Here is a 21713-nt window from a genome sequence, read left to right on the forward strand (position 1 = left end):
ATATACAAAGAATAGAAATAAAAAGTCAGTTATATAAAATACATTTTAGAGTTTTGAATCAATAGTCAAATAGTGGATCGTATTCTGATTGCCCCGGCTAAAAACCTTGCAACCTTTGCTGTCACCTGCTCATCTGGATCTGCCAAGAGAAAGGACACTGGGGCAGCGGTTGGGTGACCCGGAATGGACAATAAAAGAGGGGTGATAATCTCATTCCTCAAGTCTTTATAAAGATTGCAAGCGCCACCGATTTGGTACTGCCATCTCCACAGGGACATAAGCGTTTTTCGTGTGGAATATGTTGGAATCGTCCCTCGAGTACAGCTGAGGGCAATACATTCAATCTTACGAGAGTAAAAGTGTGTCTGTATTTTAGAATTGCTAGGTTATGCAGATAGGGTGCCAGAGAGTCGAAATGGGAAGGAGGAAAATAGTCATACCATGGGCAAAATTTCCTTACTGTGGCCAAGTTCTGACGCTTGATATCATTATGCACTGACAAATATTTGCTTTACTAAAACACAAAGTGAGTACAGTGGTACCTTTGGATGCGAGTGGAATCTGTTCCGGAGCCCCGTTCGCATCCTGAAGCGAACACAACCTGTGTCCGCACATGCACGGGTCTCAATTCGCTGCTTCCGCGCATGCACGTGATGTCCTTTTGAGCGTCTGCACATGCCCGAGCGGCAAAACCCAGAAGTAACGCACTCCGTTACTTCTGGGTCGCTGCAGAGCGCAACCCGAAAATATTCATCCTGAAGCTACTTCAACCTGAGGTATAACTAGCTGTTGTGGTGATAAACCACAAGAGTGAAGTTTTTGATAGATAATTTTAGCCCTGGTGCTGTTGTGACAATCTTGCAGCACTGGGGATATTAGACTGGGGGGATTTGAGTTTAGGCAAAGCCAATAGTTCAGTCGGGCTCTCAGTGTGTGTCTCTGCATGAGTCCATGCTCAGGGTTTGCCTCCTTCCAATCCCCTGTGCAAGCATTGTTCAGACAGCTTCAAATATTGTTTCAGCCATTCATTGACCGTATGCTTTTCAGACGATCTTATTTTTTCTTGATTTCATTCATTAAATTTCTATGCCGCGCTTCATCCAAACATTAAAATGCGAAACGGGAGCACAAAATGCGTAGCGGAAACAAGAACAAAGGAAGCAAACCAGTGACCCCGCTCCCACAAACATTCGTGGAATTGAATCTTGTTGCATTAAGAACTAGAAACTTATATTTATATCTAATAATAATAATAATAATAATAATAATAATAATAATAATTAATAATAATTTATTATTTATACCCCATCCATCTGGCTGAGTTTCCCCTGCCACTCTGGGCAGCTCCCAGTCGAGTGTTAAAAACAATACAGCATTAAATTAGAAATTATATATTTAACCCTTTCTCTCTCTCATACCCCATGCCTCCAGGCGGCCTCCTTTGGGAAATGCTTCATTGACAAGTTCCCGCCCGAGCGTTTTGTGGAGACCTGCAGGGATCTGCGGGTGCTCAACGCCATCCGGGATTACCAGATCGGGATCCCCCTCAGCTTCGACCAGTATCCTAGAGAACACAGTAGTAGCTCAGTCGGTATCAATCAATCAATTTTATTGTTTGTAGCCAATGGCCGTCACAAGGCAATGTGAACACAAATCACACAGTTGTAAAAGGGGAGCAATGCATACAGCGGAAAAAGGCAAATCTACAACGTCAGCTCAGCGGGGAGAGCATGAGACTTAATCTCAGGGTTGTGGGTTCGGGGTTCCTGCATCACAGGGGGTTGGACTAGATGGCCCTTGATGGTCCCTTAAAGGTAAAGGTAAAGGGGACCCCTGACCATTAGGTCCAGTTGTGGCCGACTCTGGGGTTGCGGTGCTCATCTCGCTTTATTGGCCGAGGGAGCCGGCGTACAGCTTCCGGGTCATGTGGCCATCATGACCAAGCCGCTTCTGGCAAACCAGAGCAGCGCACGGAAACGCCGTTTACCTTCCCACCGGAGTGCTACCTATTTATCTACCGTATTTTTCGCCCCATAGGGCGCAGCGGCCCATAGGGCGCACCTAGGTTTTTTTTTGGGCGGGGGGAATAAAGAATTTTTTTTTATCTCCCCCCAGCACCCAGAACAGGCTGCTATCCACAAGCCTAGGGAGCCCGTGGGAAGTCGCGACGGTCTCCCCAGGCTTGTGGATATCTGCCCGAAGGCTTCTCACAAACCAGGCAACTCCACAAACCAGGTCGGGGAACAGTGGGATGGCGGCGCTCCGCCTCCCTGCTGTCCCCCGAGCTTGTGGGGCTGCCCGATATCTGCCCGAAGCCCTGGGTGCGCTGTGCAGCACGCCCAGGCTTCGGGATGCAGGCTGCTATCCGCAAGCCTTGGGAGCCCGACGGGAACTCCCAAGGCTTGCGGATAGCTTCCTGAAGCCTGGAGAGCGAGAGGGGTCCGTGCACACCGACCCCTCTCGCACTCCAGGCTTCAGCGAAAGCCTGCATTCGCCCCATAGGATGCACACACATTTCCCCTTCATTTTTGGAGGGGAAAAAGTGCATCCTATTGGGCGAAAAATACGGTACTTGCACTTTGATGTGCTTTCGAACTGCTAGGTTGGCAGGAGCAGGGACCGAGTAACAGGCGCTCACCCCGTCGCGGGATTCGAACCGCCAACCTTCTGATCGGCAAGCCCAAGAGGCTCTGTGGTTTAACCCACAGCGCCACCCGTGTCCCTGATGGTCCTTTACAATCCTACAATTCTGTGATTCCAAGCTGCAAATTTCGTCGCGGTTAGCACATGCACAAGGGCTTTTTCCTTGACGGCTGCTGCAGATACACACAGGTCACCACGGAAGTTTTGCTGGACAGGTAAAGACCGCTTCCTTGCTCAGCTGAGCTGCATCTCTTGGGCTGTTTGGGAGGGAAAGCTAGGTGGGAGAAGAGGAAGATTCTAGGATGCTTCTCTTTGACCCAAATAAAACAACACAAGTTAGGCCAACAGACCAAAAACGGAGCTGTGGACACGATTCTGGGTGTGTGGGTCCGAGATGGAGCCGAAGAGCAAGGGAGGCGTCTGCGATCCAGTGCATGGAAAATCTAGCCGTAGATCTGGGTTCAAGTCCTGCTCTTTGCCAAGATGGTTGTTGCTTATTCAGAAGTGGGTTTATTTGTTTTTCTCTGCTCCTTCAACCAGAAAGTCTCCCAGGGCGGCTTGGGAATTATGGGGAAAGGTGGCAAGGTGTTCCCTGCCTAAAATCAGGGCGTAATAGGCAGGAGCTGCTTCCCTTAACGGTCAAACATGGAGAATATCTTAGGGCCAAAGGTATACTACTCCTGACGATGGAGGCTTTATTCTGGCTCATGGACAGAACTCTCCTCCATAAGGAATACAGAGGTGTGACTAATTCTCCTGTCTTTTGCACCCTAAGGCTGGTTCTGCGGAGACTTTACCCCATCGCTATCAAGATCTGCGAGTACCTGCGTCTCTCTGAGTTCCAAGGGATTAGCCGCATCTTGGCGCACTGGGCCTGCTACAAGGTAAGAACGTTTCACCCGTAAATCCGGATCGCTGTGTTCCCTCCGCCGCCATCATCTGCCTGAAATCTTCCAGCAGTGTCTCACATACATACAAACCTGCATAATTTTATCTGTATGCCGCCTTTCCACAGTTCAAGCCATGCTCAAGGCGGAACACATCATGAAAAAATACATCACTACAACATCACAAAAGTAGCCACCAATAGTAAACACAAAAATATAAAAACCAAACTGAAGAATTTCCACATACAGTCGTACCTTCGTTCTCAAACGCCTTGCGACTTGAATGTTTTGGCTCCTGAATGCCGCAAACCCGGAAGTGAGTGTTTTCCAGTTTGCAAACTTTTTTGGAAGCCAAATGTCCAACGCAGCTTTCGATTGAGTGCAGGAAGCTCCTGCAGCCAATCGGAAGCCGTGCCTTGGTTTCCGAATGTTTTCGGAAGTCGAACGGAATTCTGGAACGGATTCCGTTTGAGAACCAAGGTGCGACTGTACAGTGGTACCTTGGTTTTTAAAACTAATCTGTTCCGGAAGTCCGATCCAAAACCAAAGCGTTCCAATACCAAGGTGTGCTTTCCCATAAAAAGTAATGCAAAATGGATTAATCCGTTCCAGACTTTTAAAAACAACCCCTAAAACAGCAATTTAACATGAATTTTCCTATCTATCGAGACCATTGATCCATAAAATGAAAGCAGTAATCAATGTACTTGTCAGAACTGCCAGCAGCTATGAGTTGTGGGCGCTCAGTGGAGATAACAGTCCGGGAAACCAGCCATATATTACAGTTCTTTATTGCTTCTCGACATATTTACAAGTAGTTCAAACAAGCGACCCGATCATCCTGGAAAGTTGTTCCGACTGGCGTCCTTCAATTTAGGGTGGGACCAGCATAGCCACCGTCTCAGCCCCACAACCCTCCTTCCTCTGTGACGAGAGGCACTTGCTCTCGGAAGTCACTCCTTCCTCTCCAAATCACTTCCCTCTGACGCCTCTTCGTCCTCCTTTTCCTCTGAGGACGAAAAGCTGCTAATCAAAGGGGATTTCTCCCGATAACCTCCCATGCTTTCCTCCCTCTCTGTCTCCAGTTCCCTGACAGTACTGTACTATAAAATAAATAAGACAGTATTGTAGATGAAAAAAATTAAAATTATATTTTTTTCTTACTTGCACTGATGATAGTCATTGATGGGGGGCTTTTATCCATTTCCGCAGTCACACAATCAAATCAATCAGTGGCTGAACTGGGTTCCACACAGTCACAAAAACAAATGAACCGAAAAAGACTCAAAAACAAAAACGCAAAATAAATAGCAAAAACAAAAGCGCCAAACTTAATCCGTTCCGGAAGTCCATTTGACTTCCAAAATGTTCGAAAACCAAGGCACAGCTTCTGATTGGTGCAGGCGCCCCAGAAACAATAGCCGACAGCTGGTTCGGACGTTCGGCTTCTGAAAAACGTTCGAAAACCGGAACACCCTGTGGAACACCCTCCCACCAGATGTCAAAGAGAAAAACAACTACCAGACTTTTGGAAGACATCTGAAGGCAGCCCTGTTTAGGGAAGCTTTAAATGTTTAATAGATTATTGTATTTTAATATTCTGTTGGAAGCTGCCCAGAGTGGCTGGGGAAACCCAGCCAGATGAGCGGGGTATAAATCATCATCATCATCATCATCATCATCTACGATGTCTCACTCTTCTTGGTGTTTTGCTAGAAGATTAGTGTGCATATACCAGCTGGTTTATGTCGCTGAGCGCACTAGAGAAGTGGGGAGCATGCCTTCTCCAGAGCTGCGCATACTGGAGGATGCTCAGAGTTCTGGGGAATTGCATGCTCACCCCCAGGCCGTTTTCTCGACAACTTTCACTCTGCAACATTTGGAGACTACTGAAAACGCAGCTCTTTTTCCAGACTTCTGACACTTGGGATGTATATTTCCCCCTTCTTTCTGAGACTGCATGTTGCTTTAAAACTGTTTCTAGCGTTGTTATAGCCCATCCTTCACAATAATAATAATGATAATAATATACTGTGTGTTTTCCGAATTCCCAGGTGCAGCAGAAAGACAAATCTGATGAGGAAGTAGCTCAGGCCATCAACCAGAAACTGGGCGATACCCCAGGCATCTCGTACTCGGAGATCGCTGCCCGGGCGTATGAATGCGGCCGGGCAGAGCTGGCCATTAAGGTACGAGAGCAGGTGGGCTGGCTGAGGTTGGGTGAGTCCTGATGAAGCAAGTAAAATTTTAAATGGTACCCGCTTAAAATGAAATAAAGGATAGACAGACGCAGCAACTTGGAGAAAATGAAGGTGAGGTTTATTGCTGAGCAGTAATGGACCCAGTTGGAATCCTTTCCAAAAGACCCCGAAGCATTCAAGTTCTGAGGGCAAATACCTGTGCGCATCACAGATCACGAGACAATCATGAGACAATCACGAACAGCAGCGAAAAATAACCAATTAGCGCGCTTTCTGCCATGCTCCTGGCCGTGCACAGAGTTCACTCCCAACTTCTGCTTTCTTGTCTGTCCCGTCTGACCTTTTCCCCAGTGGATGGAACAGGGAAAAGAGGAGGGCATCTCCTGGGCTAACTCCCCTGTGCATCTGTTCATGTAGGGAGTATTGTGGTCAGCCCTTCCTGTTTTGTGTACAGAATTAGTCTGGAGCTGAGGGAGAGATTTGTAGCAGCGTCTTCTGATTTATGGCTTCCCCTTTCTCTAGGGTGTAAAATGCACTGGGGTAAAGGTCGGTTTCTGACTTGCGGTTTCAAGCAGTTTTGCAGTTAGCCTAGGCAAAAGGCTTTTTTTGATTCAAATGGATTATAAAAATCATTGTAAGCCCTGATTATATGTGTGCATATGTGAATATATTGATAACTGATGACTGATTATATGAATAGCATAAGGGTAACCCTCCTTTCCTTGCTTTACTGAGGCTCAGCTACACCTTGGTAAACCGTGATGCATTGTGGGATAGGAACCGAGTGAGAGGCCAGTGTTGGATTTGTAAGATCTGCTCTGGGTGCAGACTCGTCTCTTAGCATTCACAGAACCATACAGTTGGAAGGGACCCCTGGCGAGTAATCTAGTCCCACCCCCCACAAGACAGGAATCTCAGCATCTTGGATCTCTCCCAACAGCCACACCACTGTGATGTTCAAGACATCACAGTGGTATCTGAAGAAGTGTGCATGCACACGAAAGCTCATACCAATAACAAACTTAGTTGGTCTCTAAGGTGCTACTGGAAGGAATTTTTTAATTTTACGAAACGATAATCTTTATTGTCATTGTCCCATAAAAAGGTAAAGGGACCCCTGACCATTAGGTCCAGTCGTGACCGACTCTGGGGTTCCGGTGCTCATCTTGCTTTATTGGCCGAGGGAGCCGGCGTACAGCTTCCGGGTCATGTGGCCAGCATGACTAAGCCGCTTCTGGCGAACCAGAGCAGCGCACGGAAACGCCGTTTACCTTCCCGCCGGAGTTGTGCCTGTTTATCTACTTGCACTTTGATGTGCTTTCGAACTGCTAGGCTGGCAGGAGCAGGGACCAAGCAACGGGAGCTCGCTCCGTCGCGGGGATTCGAACCGCCGACCTTCTGATCGGCAAGACCAAGGGGCTCAGTGGTTTAGACCACAGCGCCACCTGTGTCCTTAGTAGCACCTTAGAGACCAACTAAGTTTGTGCTTGGTATAAGCTTTCGTATGCATGCACACTTCTTCACAGTGTGGTTTCAGCAGGGTGTGTTTGTGGGAAAGGCAGCTATCCCAACTATCCCAGCCTGGCTAGCCCCTAAAAACTCTGATACCCCATAATTGAATACAATATACTCCCATAGAGACTCCTTATACTGCATTTAAAACCAGAATCGCATTTGGGTAGAAACTGTTTCTCAGGTGGCTAGTCCTAGTCTTTATAACCCTGGACCTTCTTCCAGAAGGCAGAAGCTGAAAGAGATCATTTCCGGGGTGCGCACTATCCTGCACTATCTCTGTAGCTTTCTTATGGCACCTGGAAGCGTAGATTTGATCCAAGGTGGGAAGAGTGCACCCAATTATTCTCTCCACAGTCTTTACAACCCTGGACAGCTTTGTTTCCCCCCCGGCCGTGCAGCTCCCAAACCACACACACAGACTATAAGTTAATACATTCTCAACAGTACAATGGTAAAATGCCATCAACAGGTCCTTTGAGAGATTGTTTTTCCGGAGGATTCTCAGAAAATAACAACTACGGCAGACAAAGACGGCTACCTACCTGTAACATGTTCAAGACAGTTTTCCCTGGTCAGAATGACAGACGCCCCTGAGCAACCCACAAAAGTGGAGTCCGCGGGCCTATTGATTAGGCGGCTGTTCAGCACCTTGGCTGTTGTCTGCCTAATACCAGTTTCTGGAAACGGCAGGAAGGGATATATAATTAAAAAAATAATTTATTATTTATACTCCGCCCATCTGGCTGGGTTTCCCCAGCCACTCTGGACGGCTCCCAACAGAATATTAAAAACATGACAAAAGATCAGACATTAAAAACTTCCCTAAACAGGGCTGCCTTCAGATGTCTTCTAAAATACAGTGGTACCTCAGGTTAAGAACTTAATTCGTTCTAGAGGTCCATTCTTAACCTGAAACTGTTCTTTACCTGAGGTACCACTTTAGCTAATGGGGCCTCCCACTGCTGCCACACGATTTCTGTTCTCATCCTGGGGCAAAGTTCTTAACTTGAGGTACTATTTCTGGGTTAGCGGAGTCTGTAACCTGAAACATCTGTAACCCGAGGTACCACTGTAGTTATTTATCTCCTTGACACCTGATGGGAGGGCATTCCACAGGGAGGGCGCCACTACTGAGAAGGCCCTCTGCCTGGTTCCCTGTAACCTCACTTCTCACAGAGAGGGGAATCGCCAGAAGGCCCTCGGCGCTGGACCTCAGTGTCCAGGCTGAACGATGGAGGTGGAGACACTCCTTCAAGCATACAGGGCCAAGGCCATTTCCGACTTTAAAGATCAGCACCAGCACTTTGAATTGTGCTTGGAAACGTACTGGGAGCCAATGTAGGTCTTTCAGGACTGGTGTTATGTGGTCTCGGCAGCCGCTCCTAGTCACCAGTCTAGCTGCCGCATTGCTTTTGCGAGAGTTGCTCTTGTGCTCAGATGCTACTTGCTGGTTTCCCACAGAAAACTGTTCAGGCCCTGTGAGAATAGGATGCTGGACTAGGTGGGACATTGGCCTCATCCTGCAGGCTCTCCTCATATACTTACAGGCTTATTATATAGATGCATTCCTTTGCCTTAGCTTAGTCCTGTTCCCTGTGAGGTCAGTTAGGCTGAGAGGCTCAAGGCCACCCAGTGAACTTCATGGCTGAGCGAGGATTCGAACCCAGCTCTCTCCTGGGTCCTAGTCTGATACTGTAACCTGCACAGCACACTGGCAGGTGGGGCTGGTTGCCTCCACACCATTCCTTCCTTTTGCAACTGCTAGTAGCCGTTCTGGTCCCCCAAATGTTAGTTGCCTTTAGCTGAGATTCCTGCATTCTCCGGGGCTGGACTAGATTGACTCTGGGGGTCCCTTCCTATGATTCTGTGATTCTACGAAGTCTATGAAATAATATTGCAATGCAGTGCAACGCCCGTTGACCCTGCGGTGCCATTGTGTTTGCTTGCAGCTGCTGGAGTACGAGCCCCGGTCTGGGAAGCAGGTTCCTCTGCTGCTGAAGATGAAGAGGAGCCAGCTGGCGCTTAGCAAGGCCATCGAGAGCGGAGACACCGACTTGGGTAAAGCAGAGACGCACTTTCCCTGTCTTGCCTGCCTCCCCGCCTCCCCGCAAGGGGCAGTACAGTGGCACCCCTGCACCTGATGTTTTCATCCCCCAAAAAGTTTTTGATTTGAGTTTCCATTGAAATGAGGCTGCATTTTAATGTTTTAATGTTGTATTTTAATCTTGTTTTTAAGTTGTATTTCAATCAATTGGTTTTTATATCGGTTGTTAGCCGCCCTGAGCCTGGCCTTGGCTGGGGAGGGCGGGGTATAAATTAATTTTATTATTATTATTATTAGTAGTAGTAGTAGTAGTAGTAGTAGTACCTTGGGTTAAGAACTTAATTCATTCTGATGGTCCGTTATTAACCTGAAACTGTTCTTAACCTGAGGTACCACTTTAGCTAATGGGGCCTCCTGCTGCCGCCATGCGATTTCTGTTCTCATCCTGCAGTAAAGTTCTTAACCTGAGGTACTATTTCTGGGTTAGCGGAGTCTGTAACCTGAAGCATCTGTAACCTGAGGTACCACTGTACCTGTGGCAGGGGACACTTTGTGCTCCTTCCAGGCTAATTAACAATAACAGCAACAACAACAACAACAACAACAACAACAACAACAACAACAACAACAACAACATATTATACCCTGCCCATCTGGCCGGACCTCCCCAGCCACTCTGAGCAGCTCCCAAACACAATAAAACATCAAACATTTTAAACTTCCCTAAACAGGGCTGCCTTCCGATGTCTTCTAAAAGTCAGATAGTTGTTTATTTCTTTGACATCTGCTGGGAGGGCGTTCCACAGGGCAGGCGCCACTACCGAGAAGGCCCTCTGCCTGGTTCCCTGTAACTTGGCTTCTCGCAATGAGGGAACTGCCAGAAGGCCCTCAGAGCTGGACCTCAGCGTCCGGGCTGAACGATGGGGGTGGAGACGCTCCTTCAGGTATACTGGGCTTTAAGAGGCTTTAAAGGTCAGCACCAACACTTTGAATTGTGCTCAGAAACATACTGGGAGTCAATGTAGGTCTTTTAGGACCAGTGTTATATGGTCTCGGCGGCCACTCCCAGTCACCAATCTAGCTGTCGCATTCTGGATTAGTTGCAGTTTCCAGGTGACCTTCAAAGGTTTGTCCATCTTTGGGCCTCATCCTGCACCTATGGCTCCTAGAAGCTGTTGGCATGCGCAGAGAGTCCCTTGGTTAGGTTCTGTGAATTGGGTATAATATCGTTCAAGGCGGTCTTTGCTTCAGGGCTCATTGCTCTCCATCTAACCAGCCTCTCTCTTCTTCATTCCCAGTTTACACAGTCGTCTTGCACCTGAAGAACGAGCTGAACCGCGGCGCCTTCTTCATGACTCTGCAGAACCAGCCGGTGGCTTTGAGCCTCTATCGCCAGGTGAGGTTTGGAGGCACACCTGTTGCAGGGGGCGGTGGCATGCGGATGCATTTGCAGGTGTGCCTGGAGGGCTGAATTCGGCTGCGAAACACATCCCAGGTTCTGCTGCAAGACTAAGGAAAGGGAGAAGTCTGGAAGTTGGTGCCGCAGGTCAGGGGCAGAGCACAGAATTTGCAGGAATTGACAGTGCAGGATTCAACCCCCAGGCTCTGCATTTAAACGTGAGGGCCGGAAGAAGCCTGTGAGGGGCCACCCCTGTCGGGTTGCAGATCTAGGAAGAGGTTAATAATAATAATAATTTATTATTTATACTCCGCCCATCTGGCTGGGGTTCCCAAGCCACCCTAGGCAGCTTAAAGCATACCTAAAAACATAATAAAAATATTATGGGTCGTTTTAATGTTGAGGATGATGATAGCAGGGAGGAAACATCCAGAGAGTCTGACGTTTTAATATTGTAGTGTTTTTTCTCATCCTTGCCGGACAACTTGAGACTTCAATGGCAAGGCAGTTTACAAATCTCGACCCACGTATACATTTTCATAATGAAAATTGGGGTGTAAATTGTTGATGACGATGATAATTGATGAGTGAAAATTGTAACAGTAAGTCGTGACAACGATAAGAGATAGTGTTGGAACAGCTGGGAAGGAAGAAGAGAAGTCCAGGGATTTAAAAAATAATAATTTTATAAATTGTGTGTTTTAGTTTCTCAATTTGATCCTTCTACATGGTTTTGTATGTGTTGTGGTACCGCAGTGGCCTGAATATAAGCCACACCCAAATATATACCACACCTTTAAAATTTGGGAGAGAAAAAAAGACAATACCCAAATATCAGCCGCTCCCTCAAAATTCTGCAGGCACTCACACCCGTTCCGTTTTACCATATGTTTCAGCAGCAATACCGTGAAAGCCAATTTTTGTAAGGTTGCAAATTTCAGCAGCACTCTAACTTTTCACAGTCAGAATTTGGAAAAAAAGTGTGGCTTGTATTCAGGCCAATACAGTATTTTATGCATTGCAGCTTGCAGTTATTTTCTTTGATCATAGTTTAGTAATTATTTATTGTAATGGTTAAGAGTGAATTTCTGTTTAATTATTTTTTTTCTGAAGTTTTGAGAGTTAATTTTATTGTGTACTATTCTATTCTAATGGATTATTGAATATTACTATATTTGATATAAGTCGTTCCATTTTAAAGTTGTGTTTTATTATGACCTGTTGTATTGGAACAGATGATTATAAGGCGTGAGTTCTTTGTTGTATACAGTGGTACCTCGGGTTAAGAACTTAATTCGTTCTGGAGGTCCGTTCTTAACTGAAACTGTTCTTAACCTGAGGTACCACTTTAGCTAATGGGGCCTCCTGCTGCCGCCGCGCAATTTCTGTTCTCATCCTGAAGCAAAGTTCTTAACCTGAGGTACTATTTCTGGGTTAATGGAGTCTGTAACCTGAAGCGTATGTAACCTGAAGCATCTGTTACCTAATGTGTTCATAACCTGAAGCGTCTGTAACCCGAGGTACCACTGTATTTTGTTGCTGTAAACCGCCTTCTGTAAAGTAGTATAGAAAGGCGGTGTGCTAATTAAAAGTCAAATGAATTGGGTTGGGGTTTTTTTAAGTGAAACCCTATGGTTGCTTGAAGATGCTGGAGAGCCTAGGAATAGAATTCGGAGCGCTTGCACCCAAAAGGATGGTCTTTTCCCCTCAATTGCCACCTTGCTCTGTGTTACTCAGATTATTTCTCATTGCATCCTCCCACCACCCCTGCGAGGCGGGCCCTGGATTCATACCCATTGCCTTTTAAACTGTGTGTGTTTCTGTTGTTTCTCTTGTGCGTTTATGTGTTTTTTATACAGTCAGGGTAAATGTGCTTCAGGTTGAGTGTTTTCAGGTTACGCTCCACAGCGACCCGGAAGTAACGGAACGTGTTACTTCTGGGTTTCGCCGCATGCGCAGACGCTCAAAACGATGCCACGCGCGGAAGCGGCAAATCATGACCCACAGACGTGCAGACGCAGGTTGCATATGCTTCAAGATGCGAACGGGGCTCCAGAACGGATCCCGTTCACATCCAGAGCTACCACTGTGCAGTGGTACCTCGGGTTAAGAACTTAATTCGTTCTGGAGGTCTGTTCTTAACCTGAAACTGTTCTTAACCTGAAGCACCACTTTAGCTAATGGGGCCTCCTGCTGCTGCCGTGCCGCTGGAGCACGATTTCTGTTCTCATCCTGAAGCAAAGTTCTTAACCCGAGGTAATATTTCTGGGTTAGCGGAGCCTGTAACCTGAAGTGTCTGTAACCTGAAGTGTATGTAACCCGAGGTACCACTGTATTGTAAACCGCCCTGTGACCCTCGGATGAAGGCTGGTATAGGACTTTAATAAATAAATAGAAATTTAACCCTTGGCTTGCTTGTCCCCAGTTCTGCAAATACCAAGAGCTAGATACGCTCAAAGACCTCTACAACCAAGACGACGACCACCAGGAGTTGGGCAACTTCCACGTGCGTGCCAGCTATGCCAGCGATAAGGTAAGGAGCTCCCTGGAGACTGGTGAGGAGAAAAGGGTGTCCAGGGAGGATGGCAAATCTAGACTTAGGAGGTTGCGGCCGTGTCTGCTCCATGTTTGCGTGGCGCAAGCCTGGTGGGCTCAGTAAACTGTGCAGAAATGTGCAACCCGAGAACCTTTCGGCTTTCGTTATGGAAGCCAAAAACACTGCCCCATGCGTTCCAACTTTCTGGCCCATAATAAATCTGCTGTGAGCAACGGGCGGAGTGGGATTCGGGGAGGGAAGTTGGTGTTGAATTTAAGCCAGCGGTTGCCCATGTGAAAAAGAATGAAATGGGGAAATGTGTGCCAGTTAAGGAAGCTTGCACGCAGTTAACTCGGGTCGCAGGACTCGTTTCTCTGCGCAGAACTGTCCTACATAAATCTTTCAGTCTCCAGAGCTCTGAGACTGCAGGGAAAAGGCAGATTATTCATACAGGTCCAATCCCCATCAAGGAAGCAACAGGTTCCATTATTGTTCCTAGCCATTTTTCTTTGCCTGTATTAAAATGCGCAAGGGGTTCTTTTTTCTTCCACAGCAGATTGACGGGCGGGTGGCCAGTTTGCAGAACGCAGTGGATGAGTACTACAAAGCCAAGAACGAGTTTGCGGCCAAGGTGAGTGCGTGAAGAAGCATCTCTTGTGTGTCATGACCATCAGAAGAAGCTGCTGGGTCAAGCCAGTGGCTCATGTCCAGTCCGGCATCCAGTTTTCATAGGGGCTGACCAGACTGCCTGTGGGAAACCAGCTAGCAGGATGAGAGCACAAGAGCTCAAGCACAACCATCCTGACAAGTAGCCATCAATTGTTGTTGTTGTTGTTTAGTCGTTTAGTCATGTCCGACTCTTCGTGACCCCATGGACCAGAGCACGCCAGGCACTCCTGTCTTCCACTGCCTCCCGCAGTTTGGTCAAACTCATGCTGGTAGCTTCGAGAACAGTGTCTCACCATCTCGTCCTCTGTTGTCCCCTTGTCCTTGTGCCCTCCATCTTTCCCAACATCAGGGTCTTTTCCAGGGAGTCTTCTCTTCCCATGAGGTGGCCAAAGTCTTGGAGCCTCAGCTTCATGATCTGTCCTTCCAGTGAGCACTCAGGGCTGATTCCCTTCAGAATGGAGAGGTTGGATCTTCTTGCATTCCATGGGACTCTCAAGAGTCTCCTCCAGCACCAGAATTCAAAAGCATAAATTCTTTGGCGATCAGCCTTCTTTATGGTCCAGCTCTCACTTCCATACATCACTACTGAGAAAACCATAGCTTTAACTATACGGACCTTTGTTGGCAAGGTGATGTCTCTGCTTTTTAAGATGCTGTCTAGATTTGTCATTGCTTTTCTCCCAAGAAGCAGGCGTCTTTTAATTTCGTGACATCTGCAGTGATCATGGAGCCCAAGAAGGTAAAATCTCTCACTGCCTCCATTTCTTCCCCTTCTATTTGCCAGGAAGTGATGGAACCAGTGGCCATTAGTTTTTTTGATGTTGAGCTTCAGACCATATTTGGCGCTCTCCTCTTTCACCCTCATTAAAAGGTTCTTTAATTCCTCCTCCCTTTCTGCCATCAAAGTTGTGTCTTCTGCATATCTGAGGTTGTTGATGTCTCTTCCGGCAATCTTAATTCCGGCTTGGGATTCATCCAGCCCAGCCTTTCGCATGATGTATTCTGCATATAAGTTAAATAACCAGGGAGACAATATACAGCCTTGCCGTACTTCTTTCCCAATTTTGAACCAATCAGCTGTTCCATATCCAGTTCTAACTGTAGCTTCTTGTCCCACATAGAGATTTCTCAGGAGACAGATGAGGTGATCAGGCACTCCCATTTCTTTAAGAACTTGCCATAGTTTGCTGTGGTCGACACAGTCAAAGGCTTTTCCTCTTCTTTTCCCTGAATTTGTCCAGTCCTCTTTTAAAGCTACCTGACTCAGTGGCCACCCTGCCTCCTGTGGCTGCACAAATAAATACTTTCTTTTATCCACCCTGAATCTTCCAGCACTCAGCTTCGTGAGTTCTGGTGTGAAGGCAGAGGGAGAAAAGCTTTTCTCTTTGCGCTTCCTCCATGCCATGCACAATTCACAAATGTCCCCTTCTCTAAACCAGGGCTTCCCGCACTTGGGTCTCCCAACTCTTTTTGGACTACAGTTCCCAGCATCCCTGACCGCTGATCATGGGAGTTGTAGTCCAAAAACAGCTGGAGACCCAAGTGTGGGAAACCCTGCCCTAAAATGAATGAAAAGGGCGGAGGAGAGGTTGACTGCATGCAAGCACCGTCTCATATTGTTTGGGAAACTCCCTGGGGAACTGGGGACCTTCAGTCTCAGCAACTGCTTCCTGGGGACAAGACCCACCAGAGATGAGTTGCTGTGCTCCTTAGGCTTGGCACTCAAAATCCTAATAGAGTTACCGTATTTTTCGCTCTATAGGACGCACCAGACCATAGGACGCACTTTGTTTTAGAAGGGGAGAACAAGGGAAAAAAATCTCCCCCTCTCTGCTCAGTTGCCCTTCAGCGAAGCGGCAGGAGAAACGGAGCCCCTTCCATTTCTCCTCCCGCTTCGCTGAAGGGGCGCCGTGCAGCTCTCCCTCTCTGCTGAAGCTGGGAGAGTCTTGCTCTCCTGGCTTCAGCAAAAGGAACCCGAAGCCTCCGGAGCGCAGTGGGAACTCGCACTGCGCTCCGAAGGCTTCAGGCGGCTATCCCTGAAGCCTGGAGAACGAGAGGGGTCAGTGCGCACCGACCCCTCTCACTCTCCAGGCTTCAGCGAAAGCAACGCGAAGCCTCCGGAGCGCGGAGGGAGCGCTCCCTCTGCGCTTCGGAGGCTTCGCGTTGCTATCGCTGAAGCCAAGGAGCCTGCATTTGCTCCATAGGACGCACACACATTTCCCCTTAATTTTTGGAGTGGAAAAAGTGCGTCCTATAGAGCGAAAAATACGGTAATTCCACTTCCTCGTATGTTTGACTGCTGGCTCTCTCCTGTCGCCCCTGAAGGGAACGCAGCCCCCAAACTGAAAAAGGCCTGGGGGTCCCTTTGTCTGTCCGCCTGCAGCTTCCTCAAAGTCTCCCTCTCTCTCCTCGCCTTCCCTTTCCAGGCCACCGAAGACCAGATCAAGCTCCTCCGCAGCCAGCGGCGCCTCCAGGCCGACTTTGACAAGCCCTACCTGGATGAGTCCCTCCACGACACCGTCTACAACCTCATCCTAGAGGGGAACCACAAGCGAGCAGAGCAGTTCTACCGCGACTTCAAGATCCCCGACAAACGGTTGGGGCAGTGTGGGGAGTAGCAGGGAGGGAGCGGGGATCCCCTGCCCCAATGTTCAGACCCCTGGGCTCTCACTTGTGGGGTGCCTCAGGGTTCCGACCTCTCCCCCATGCTTTTTAACATCTATATGAAGCTGCAGGGAGAGATCATCAGGGGGTTTGGGCTGGGTGTTCATCAATATGCGGATGATACCCAGCTCTACCTCTCTTTCAAATCGGAACCAGTGAAGGTGGTGAAGGTCCTGTGTGAGTGTCTGGAGGTGGTTGGAGGATGGATGGCGGCTAACAGATTGAGGTTGAATCCTGACAAGACAGAAGTACTGCTTTGGGGGGACAGGGGGCGGGCGGGTGTGGGGGACTCCCTGGTCCTGAATGGGGTAACTGTGCCCCTGAAGGACCAGGTGCGCAGCCTAGGAGTCATTTTGGACTCACAGCTGTCCATGGAGGCACAGGTTAATTCTGTGTCCAGGGCAGCTGTTCATCAGCTCCATCTGGTATGCAGGCTGAGACCCTACCTGCCTGCGGACTGTCTTGCCAGAGTGGCGCATGCTCTGGTTATCTCCTGCTTGGACTACTGCAATACGCTCTACGTGGGGCTACCTTTGACACTGCAGAAACTGCAATTAATCCAGAATGCGGCAGCTAGACGGGTGACTGGGAGTGGCCACCAGGACCATATAACACTGGTCTTGAAAGACCTACACTGGCTCCCAGTACGTTTCCGAGCACAATTCAAAGTGTTGGTGCTGACCTTTAAAGCCCTAAACTGCCTTGGTCCTGTATACCTGAAGGAGCGTCTCCACCCCCATCGTTCAGCCCGGACACTGAGGTCCAGCGCCGAGGGCCTTCTGGCGGTTCCCTCGCTGCGAGAAGTGAAGTTACAGGGAACCAGACAGAGGGACTTCTTGGTAGTGGCACCCGCCCTGTGGAACACCCTCCCTTCAGATGTGAAGGAAATAAGCAGCTATCTTATTTTTAAAATACATCTTAAGGCAGCCCTGTTTAGGGAAGTTTTTAATATTTAATGCTGTATTGTTTTTAACACTTGATTAGAAGCCGCCCAGAGTGGCTGGGGAAACTCAGCCAGATGGACGGGGGTATAAATAATAAATTATTATTATATTATTATGATCAAGAGTCACACGGGATAGTTGAGTGGAGAAAGCACCCCAAATACACTCGGCCCAGTTCCCCAGTCCTCCATCGTACAGCCTAGCCCCATAATCTGGGGCAGGGATTTGGGGAACCAGTCTTCCCCCAGGGCACTCTCTCCAGGCCACGTCCCTTGCGGGCCCCCCGGGAGTGTTTGGACTGGCTGGGATGGGCCCTTGAATGCTGGTCACGCCTCCTCCTTGCCTGGGGGGAGCATAGTGCATTATTATAATAAATAATAATAAATGTTATTTATACCCCGCCCTCCCTGGCCAGAGCTGGGCTCAGGGCGGCTAACACCAGTAAAATTACAGTAAAAATATAATAGGGGGGGAAAACCAACCAATTTAAAATACAGGTTAAAACGTGCCCTTTGTTCCTGGATAGCCACGTCTAGTCACATGCAAAAGGAAGGATGCTCCAGCCCAGGAGGAAACAGGAAGTTCCGACTAGCTGGACCAAACATCCCCTTGCATGTCCACTCTAGGAAAACAAGGAATGTTGTACTTGACTGCTACTTATGTATCACATCCCACAGACTGGAGGTCCAACGTTTCTCAGATCCTTGAGAACCCCCCCCCCCCAAATACAGACACACTTTTCTTGGTCTGGCCAGCATGGCACTTGTGACGCTGTCCCCTTCTTGCACTGTTAGGTTCTGGTGGCTGAAGATCAGCGCCTTGGCTGAGCAAGGAGACTGGGAAGAGCTGGAGAAGTTCTCGAAGTCCAAGAAGTCCCCCATTGGATATTTGGTAAGGAAGGACGTTGGAGGGGGCAGGAGACTGTCCAGGCCTGGAGCCCGGCCTTGTTCAGTGATTTCCTGGGCATCAGCCTTGGGGGTGCTTATTTGAGATTTCTGCATCGCTGGGGGTTGTGCTAGACAAATGTGGCATTCCCAAAGCAAAGGAAGGATTGGACTCTGATTAATCTTAGTGATAGGTCGGAGACCAGCTTATAAAACGCACTTGGGGGTACAGTCACAGAAGGAAAACAGACAATTAAAACAACGTACAACAATAAATCTTAAAACAATGTACAACAATAAACTATCCCAGGGAGTTGACCCAGAGTCACCCATGGAACCGAGTTTGGGGATTTTCATGACGGACTATTTTGAGTTGGGAGATGGTTTACGCCTGCAGATCTGTACACAGAATCTGGCAACCATCCAGGTCATCTTCTGATCTTTGCCTAACAGGAAAAGGTCAAATATTTGCTTTTGTGGGAGGTCGGCGAGCCTCACCCGTAGGGGATCAATGATCTCACTACGTGCCTCTTCATAAAAGGGACAGCTAAAGAACAAGTGTTCTGGGCTTCCTATCTCTCCCAATGGACAGGCGCAAAGTCTCTGAGCGTACGGGACTTTTCTGAAGGCTCCTTCCAGGACCGGCGAGGGAAGAGCCGAGGTTCTGGCAAGTGTAAAGGCCTTTCTTGCATTTCTAGATACGAGAAAGAAGAGATATGCTGCCAGTGCGGCTATATACCGTATTTTTCGCTCTATAACACGCACCCGACCATAACACGCACGTAGTTTTTAGAGGAGGAAAATCCGTAGGCATGCCACCCGTAGGCATTTCCTCCATAACACGCACAGACATTTCCCCTTACTTTCTAGGAGGAAAAAAGTGAGTGTTATGGTGCAAAAAATACGGTATCTCTCGATTTCTCCAATCTTATAGTTGGGGCACCTTGCGCAGTCCTGTTGTCTCTCGGTGTCTAATATTCTGTACCTGACTGTATCATCCTCCAAGTCCCCAGATGTGTCTCAAACGCATGGGTTAGATTAGAAGCGGGGATGATGAGAGTGGAGGCTAACATCTGCCTAACATCAATCTACAAATGGCTGACATTGAATCTGCTCCCCCGAGGGATAGCCCCATTGATCCTCTGTGATCAATTCCAGTCAGGCTGGCAGACTGCAGTCCTGAACACCCTCCAGAAACTGGGTTTTGCCCCTCAAGCCCTTCTAAGTCTGGGGTTGGGCCAGGCAAAAGCTACAGTCAGTCAAAAAACCCACAAAAAATCTTAGTGTATTTTTGGTCTTTGTTGGAAGCCGCCCAGAGTGGCTGGGGAAACCCATCCAGATGGGTGGGGTACTAATAAATTATTATTATTATTATTATTATTATTATTATTATTATTATACACACGAGACTTGACCAGCAAGACTCTGGGAGGGGTGCATATAATAATCGGCCCAGGTCGTTTTATTCACAAAAGAACTTTTTACACAGTGTTCGTAAGAACCAATCAGAGTTCCCTCTGAGCATTTCAAAAACCCCACGTGGGACAAAGTCAGATCAAAAATTCTTTTAACTACAAAGACTGCTCTGAGCATGCATACATATATGAGAGTAAATGAAACAGGACTAAAAAGGAGGAATGTGTTCAGCAGCCCCGGAGGTCATAAACAAGCAATAAACACGGGAGGAAGGATTGCAAGGAGATAGGTATCTTTATCACCTTCATGTGAAACTATTTCCAGGCCCCAAGATTAACAAAACCAAGGAAAGGTACATCAAAGTATCTTATTCTCTTTATGTACTGAGGATGCCTGATGAAGCAACTGGCCTGTGTTTCAGAATGCTTGTATGTGCCTGTCAGGTGTACAGAAATGAGAGATAGAGAGGCTTGTGGGATTTGACCAGAAATTATTGACAATGCATCGAACCCAGTCAACGCCATGCTTTCATAGCGGACACAATGGCTTGATGCATACGGTATTTTTCACTGTATAAGACGCATTTTTCCCCTCCTAAAAAGTAAGGGGAAATGTGTGTACGTCTTATGGAGCGAATGCAGGCTGCACAGCTATCCCAGAAGCCAGAACAGCAAGAGGGATTGCTGCGCTCCCTCTCTCTGCTCTAGCTTCTGGCTTAGGGACTGCTCTGTCCCTTCCCCCACCTCCCACAAAAGCCCCCAAGAGCCGCGCAGAGCTTGTGTGCGTGACAGTAACGGGCTGCCCTTCTCCCTCCTTGGGGAAAAGCCTGCAAGAGCCGCACACACGCGGCTCATGAAAGGGAGCGCTGAGCAGAGTCTGGGATGCATACATGCTCTGCTCAGTGCTCCCTTTAAATAATTTTTCCCTTGCATTCCCCATCTAAAAACTAGGTGCGTCTTATGGAGCAAAAAATACGGTATAATTCCTCATAGTAATCCCATCTGATCACTACAACAAACCCACGGGGTCCCTGCCAACTGTAGATTCTGTGAACCTGGAATGCATAAAGAAAGAATAAAACAATGAAGCCACACAAGAACAGGAATCACTCCCAAAATATAATTACGAACGAGCTTCTTACAGCTGTACCTTAGGTATGGATACAGAGGACGCGCGACCCTCCAAAGGCTGCATAGAAAAGGAGCGTGGCCCTCGGGCCCCCCGCATTTATGGTGCTCGCTTTGGGAAACTTGCATTGTGTTGACACTGTGGGATTTTTTTTGGCAGCCTTTTGTCGAGATCAGCATGAAGCACCACAACCGCCACGAAGCGAAGAAGTACGCCCCCCGCGTTGCCCCAGAGCAGAGGGTGAAAGCCTTCCTTCTGGTAGGGTACGTATCTGGTCTGGTGGGGAATGTCTTTGCCCCATAGCAGTGGGCTTGGCTCACTTGTTCCGGGCACCTTTTGGACTGGAGGCAGAGAGGAGAGCAACCAAGATGATGATGATAATTTATTATTTATACCCCGCCCATCTGGTTGGGTTTCCCCAGCCACTCTGGACGGCTTCCAACAAAATATTAAAATACTATACTCTATTAAACATTAAAAGCTTCCCTAAACAGGGCTGCTTTCAGATGTCTTCTAAAAGTCTGGTAGTTGTTGTTCTCTTTGACATCTGGTGGGAGGGTGTTCCACAGGGCGGGTGCCACTACCGAGGAGGCCCTCTGCCTGGTTCCCTGTAACCTCCCTTCTCACAGGGAGGGAACCGCCAGAAGGCCTTCAGAGCTGGACCTCAGTCTCTGGGCTGAACGATGGGGGTGGAGACACTCCTACAGGGCCAGAGCCATTTAGGGTTTTAAAGGTCAGCACCAACACTCAGAATTGTGCTTGGAAACATACTGGGAGCCAGTG

The 21713-nt window shown here is 48.1% G+C and overlaps 1 protein-coding gene across 1 annotated transcript in view; it reads left to right on the forward strand.

Annotated features, from left to right (window-relative positions):
- Positions 1-21713, forward strand: part of VPS16 (VPS16 core subunit of CORVET and HOPS complexes) — a 44929-nt gene that overhangs the window by 21890 nt on the left and 1326 nt on the right. The window contains exons 13-23 of the mRNA XM_083458679.1: positions 1432-1559; positions 2823-2858; positions 3419-3527; positions 5585-5719; positions 9196-9304; positions 10589-10686; positions 13115-13222; positions 13779-13856; positions 16321-16490; positions 18297-18393; positions 21090-21193. Of these exons, the coding sequence (XP_083314805.1) occupies positions 1432-1559; positions 2823-2858; positions 3419-3527; positions 5585-5719; positions 9196-9304; positions 10589-10686; positions 13115-13222; positions 13779-13856; positions 16321-16490; positions 18297-18393; positions 21090-21193 (1172 nt within the window). The remainder of the gene's footprint in view (positions 1-1431; positions 1560-2822; positions 2859-3418; positions 3528-5584; positions 5720-9195; positions 9305-10588; positions 10687-13114; positions 13223-13778; positions 13857-16320; positions 16491-18296; positions 18394-21089; positions 21194-21713) is intronic.

Source organism: Podarcis liolepis (genome assembly GCF_965112155.1).
Source record: "Podarcis liolepis genome assembly, chromosome: 9".
Lineage (NCBI taxonomy): Eukaryota > Metazoa > Chordata > Lepidosauria > Squamata > Lacertidae > Podarcis > Podarcis liolepis.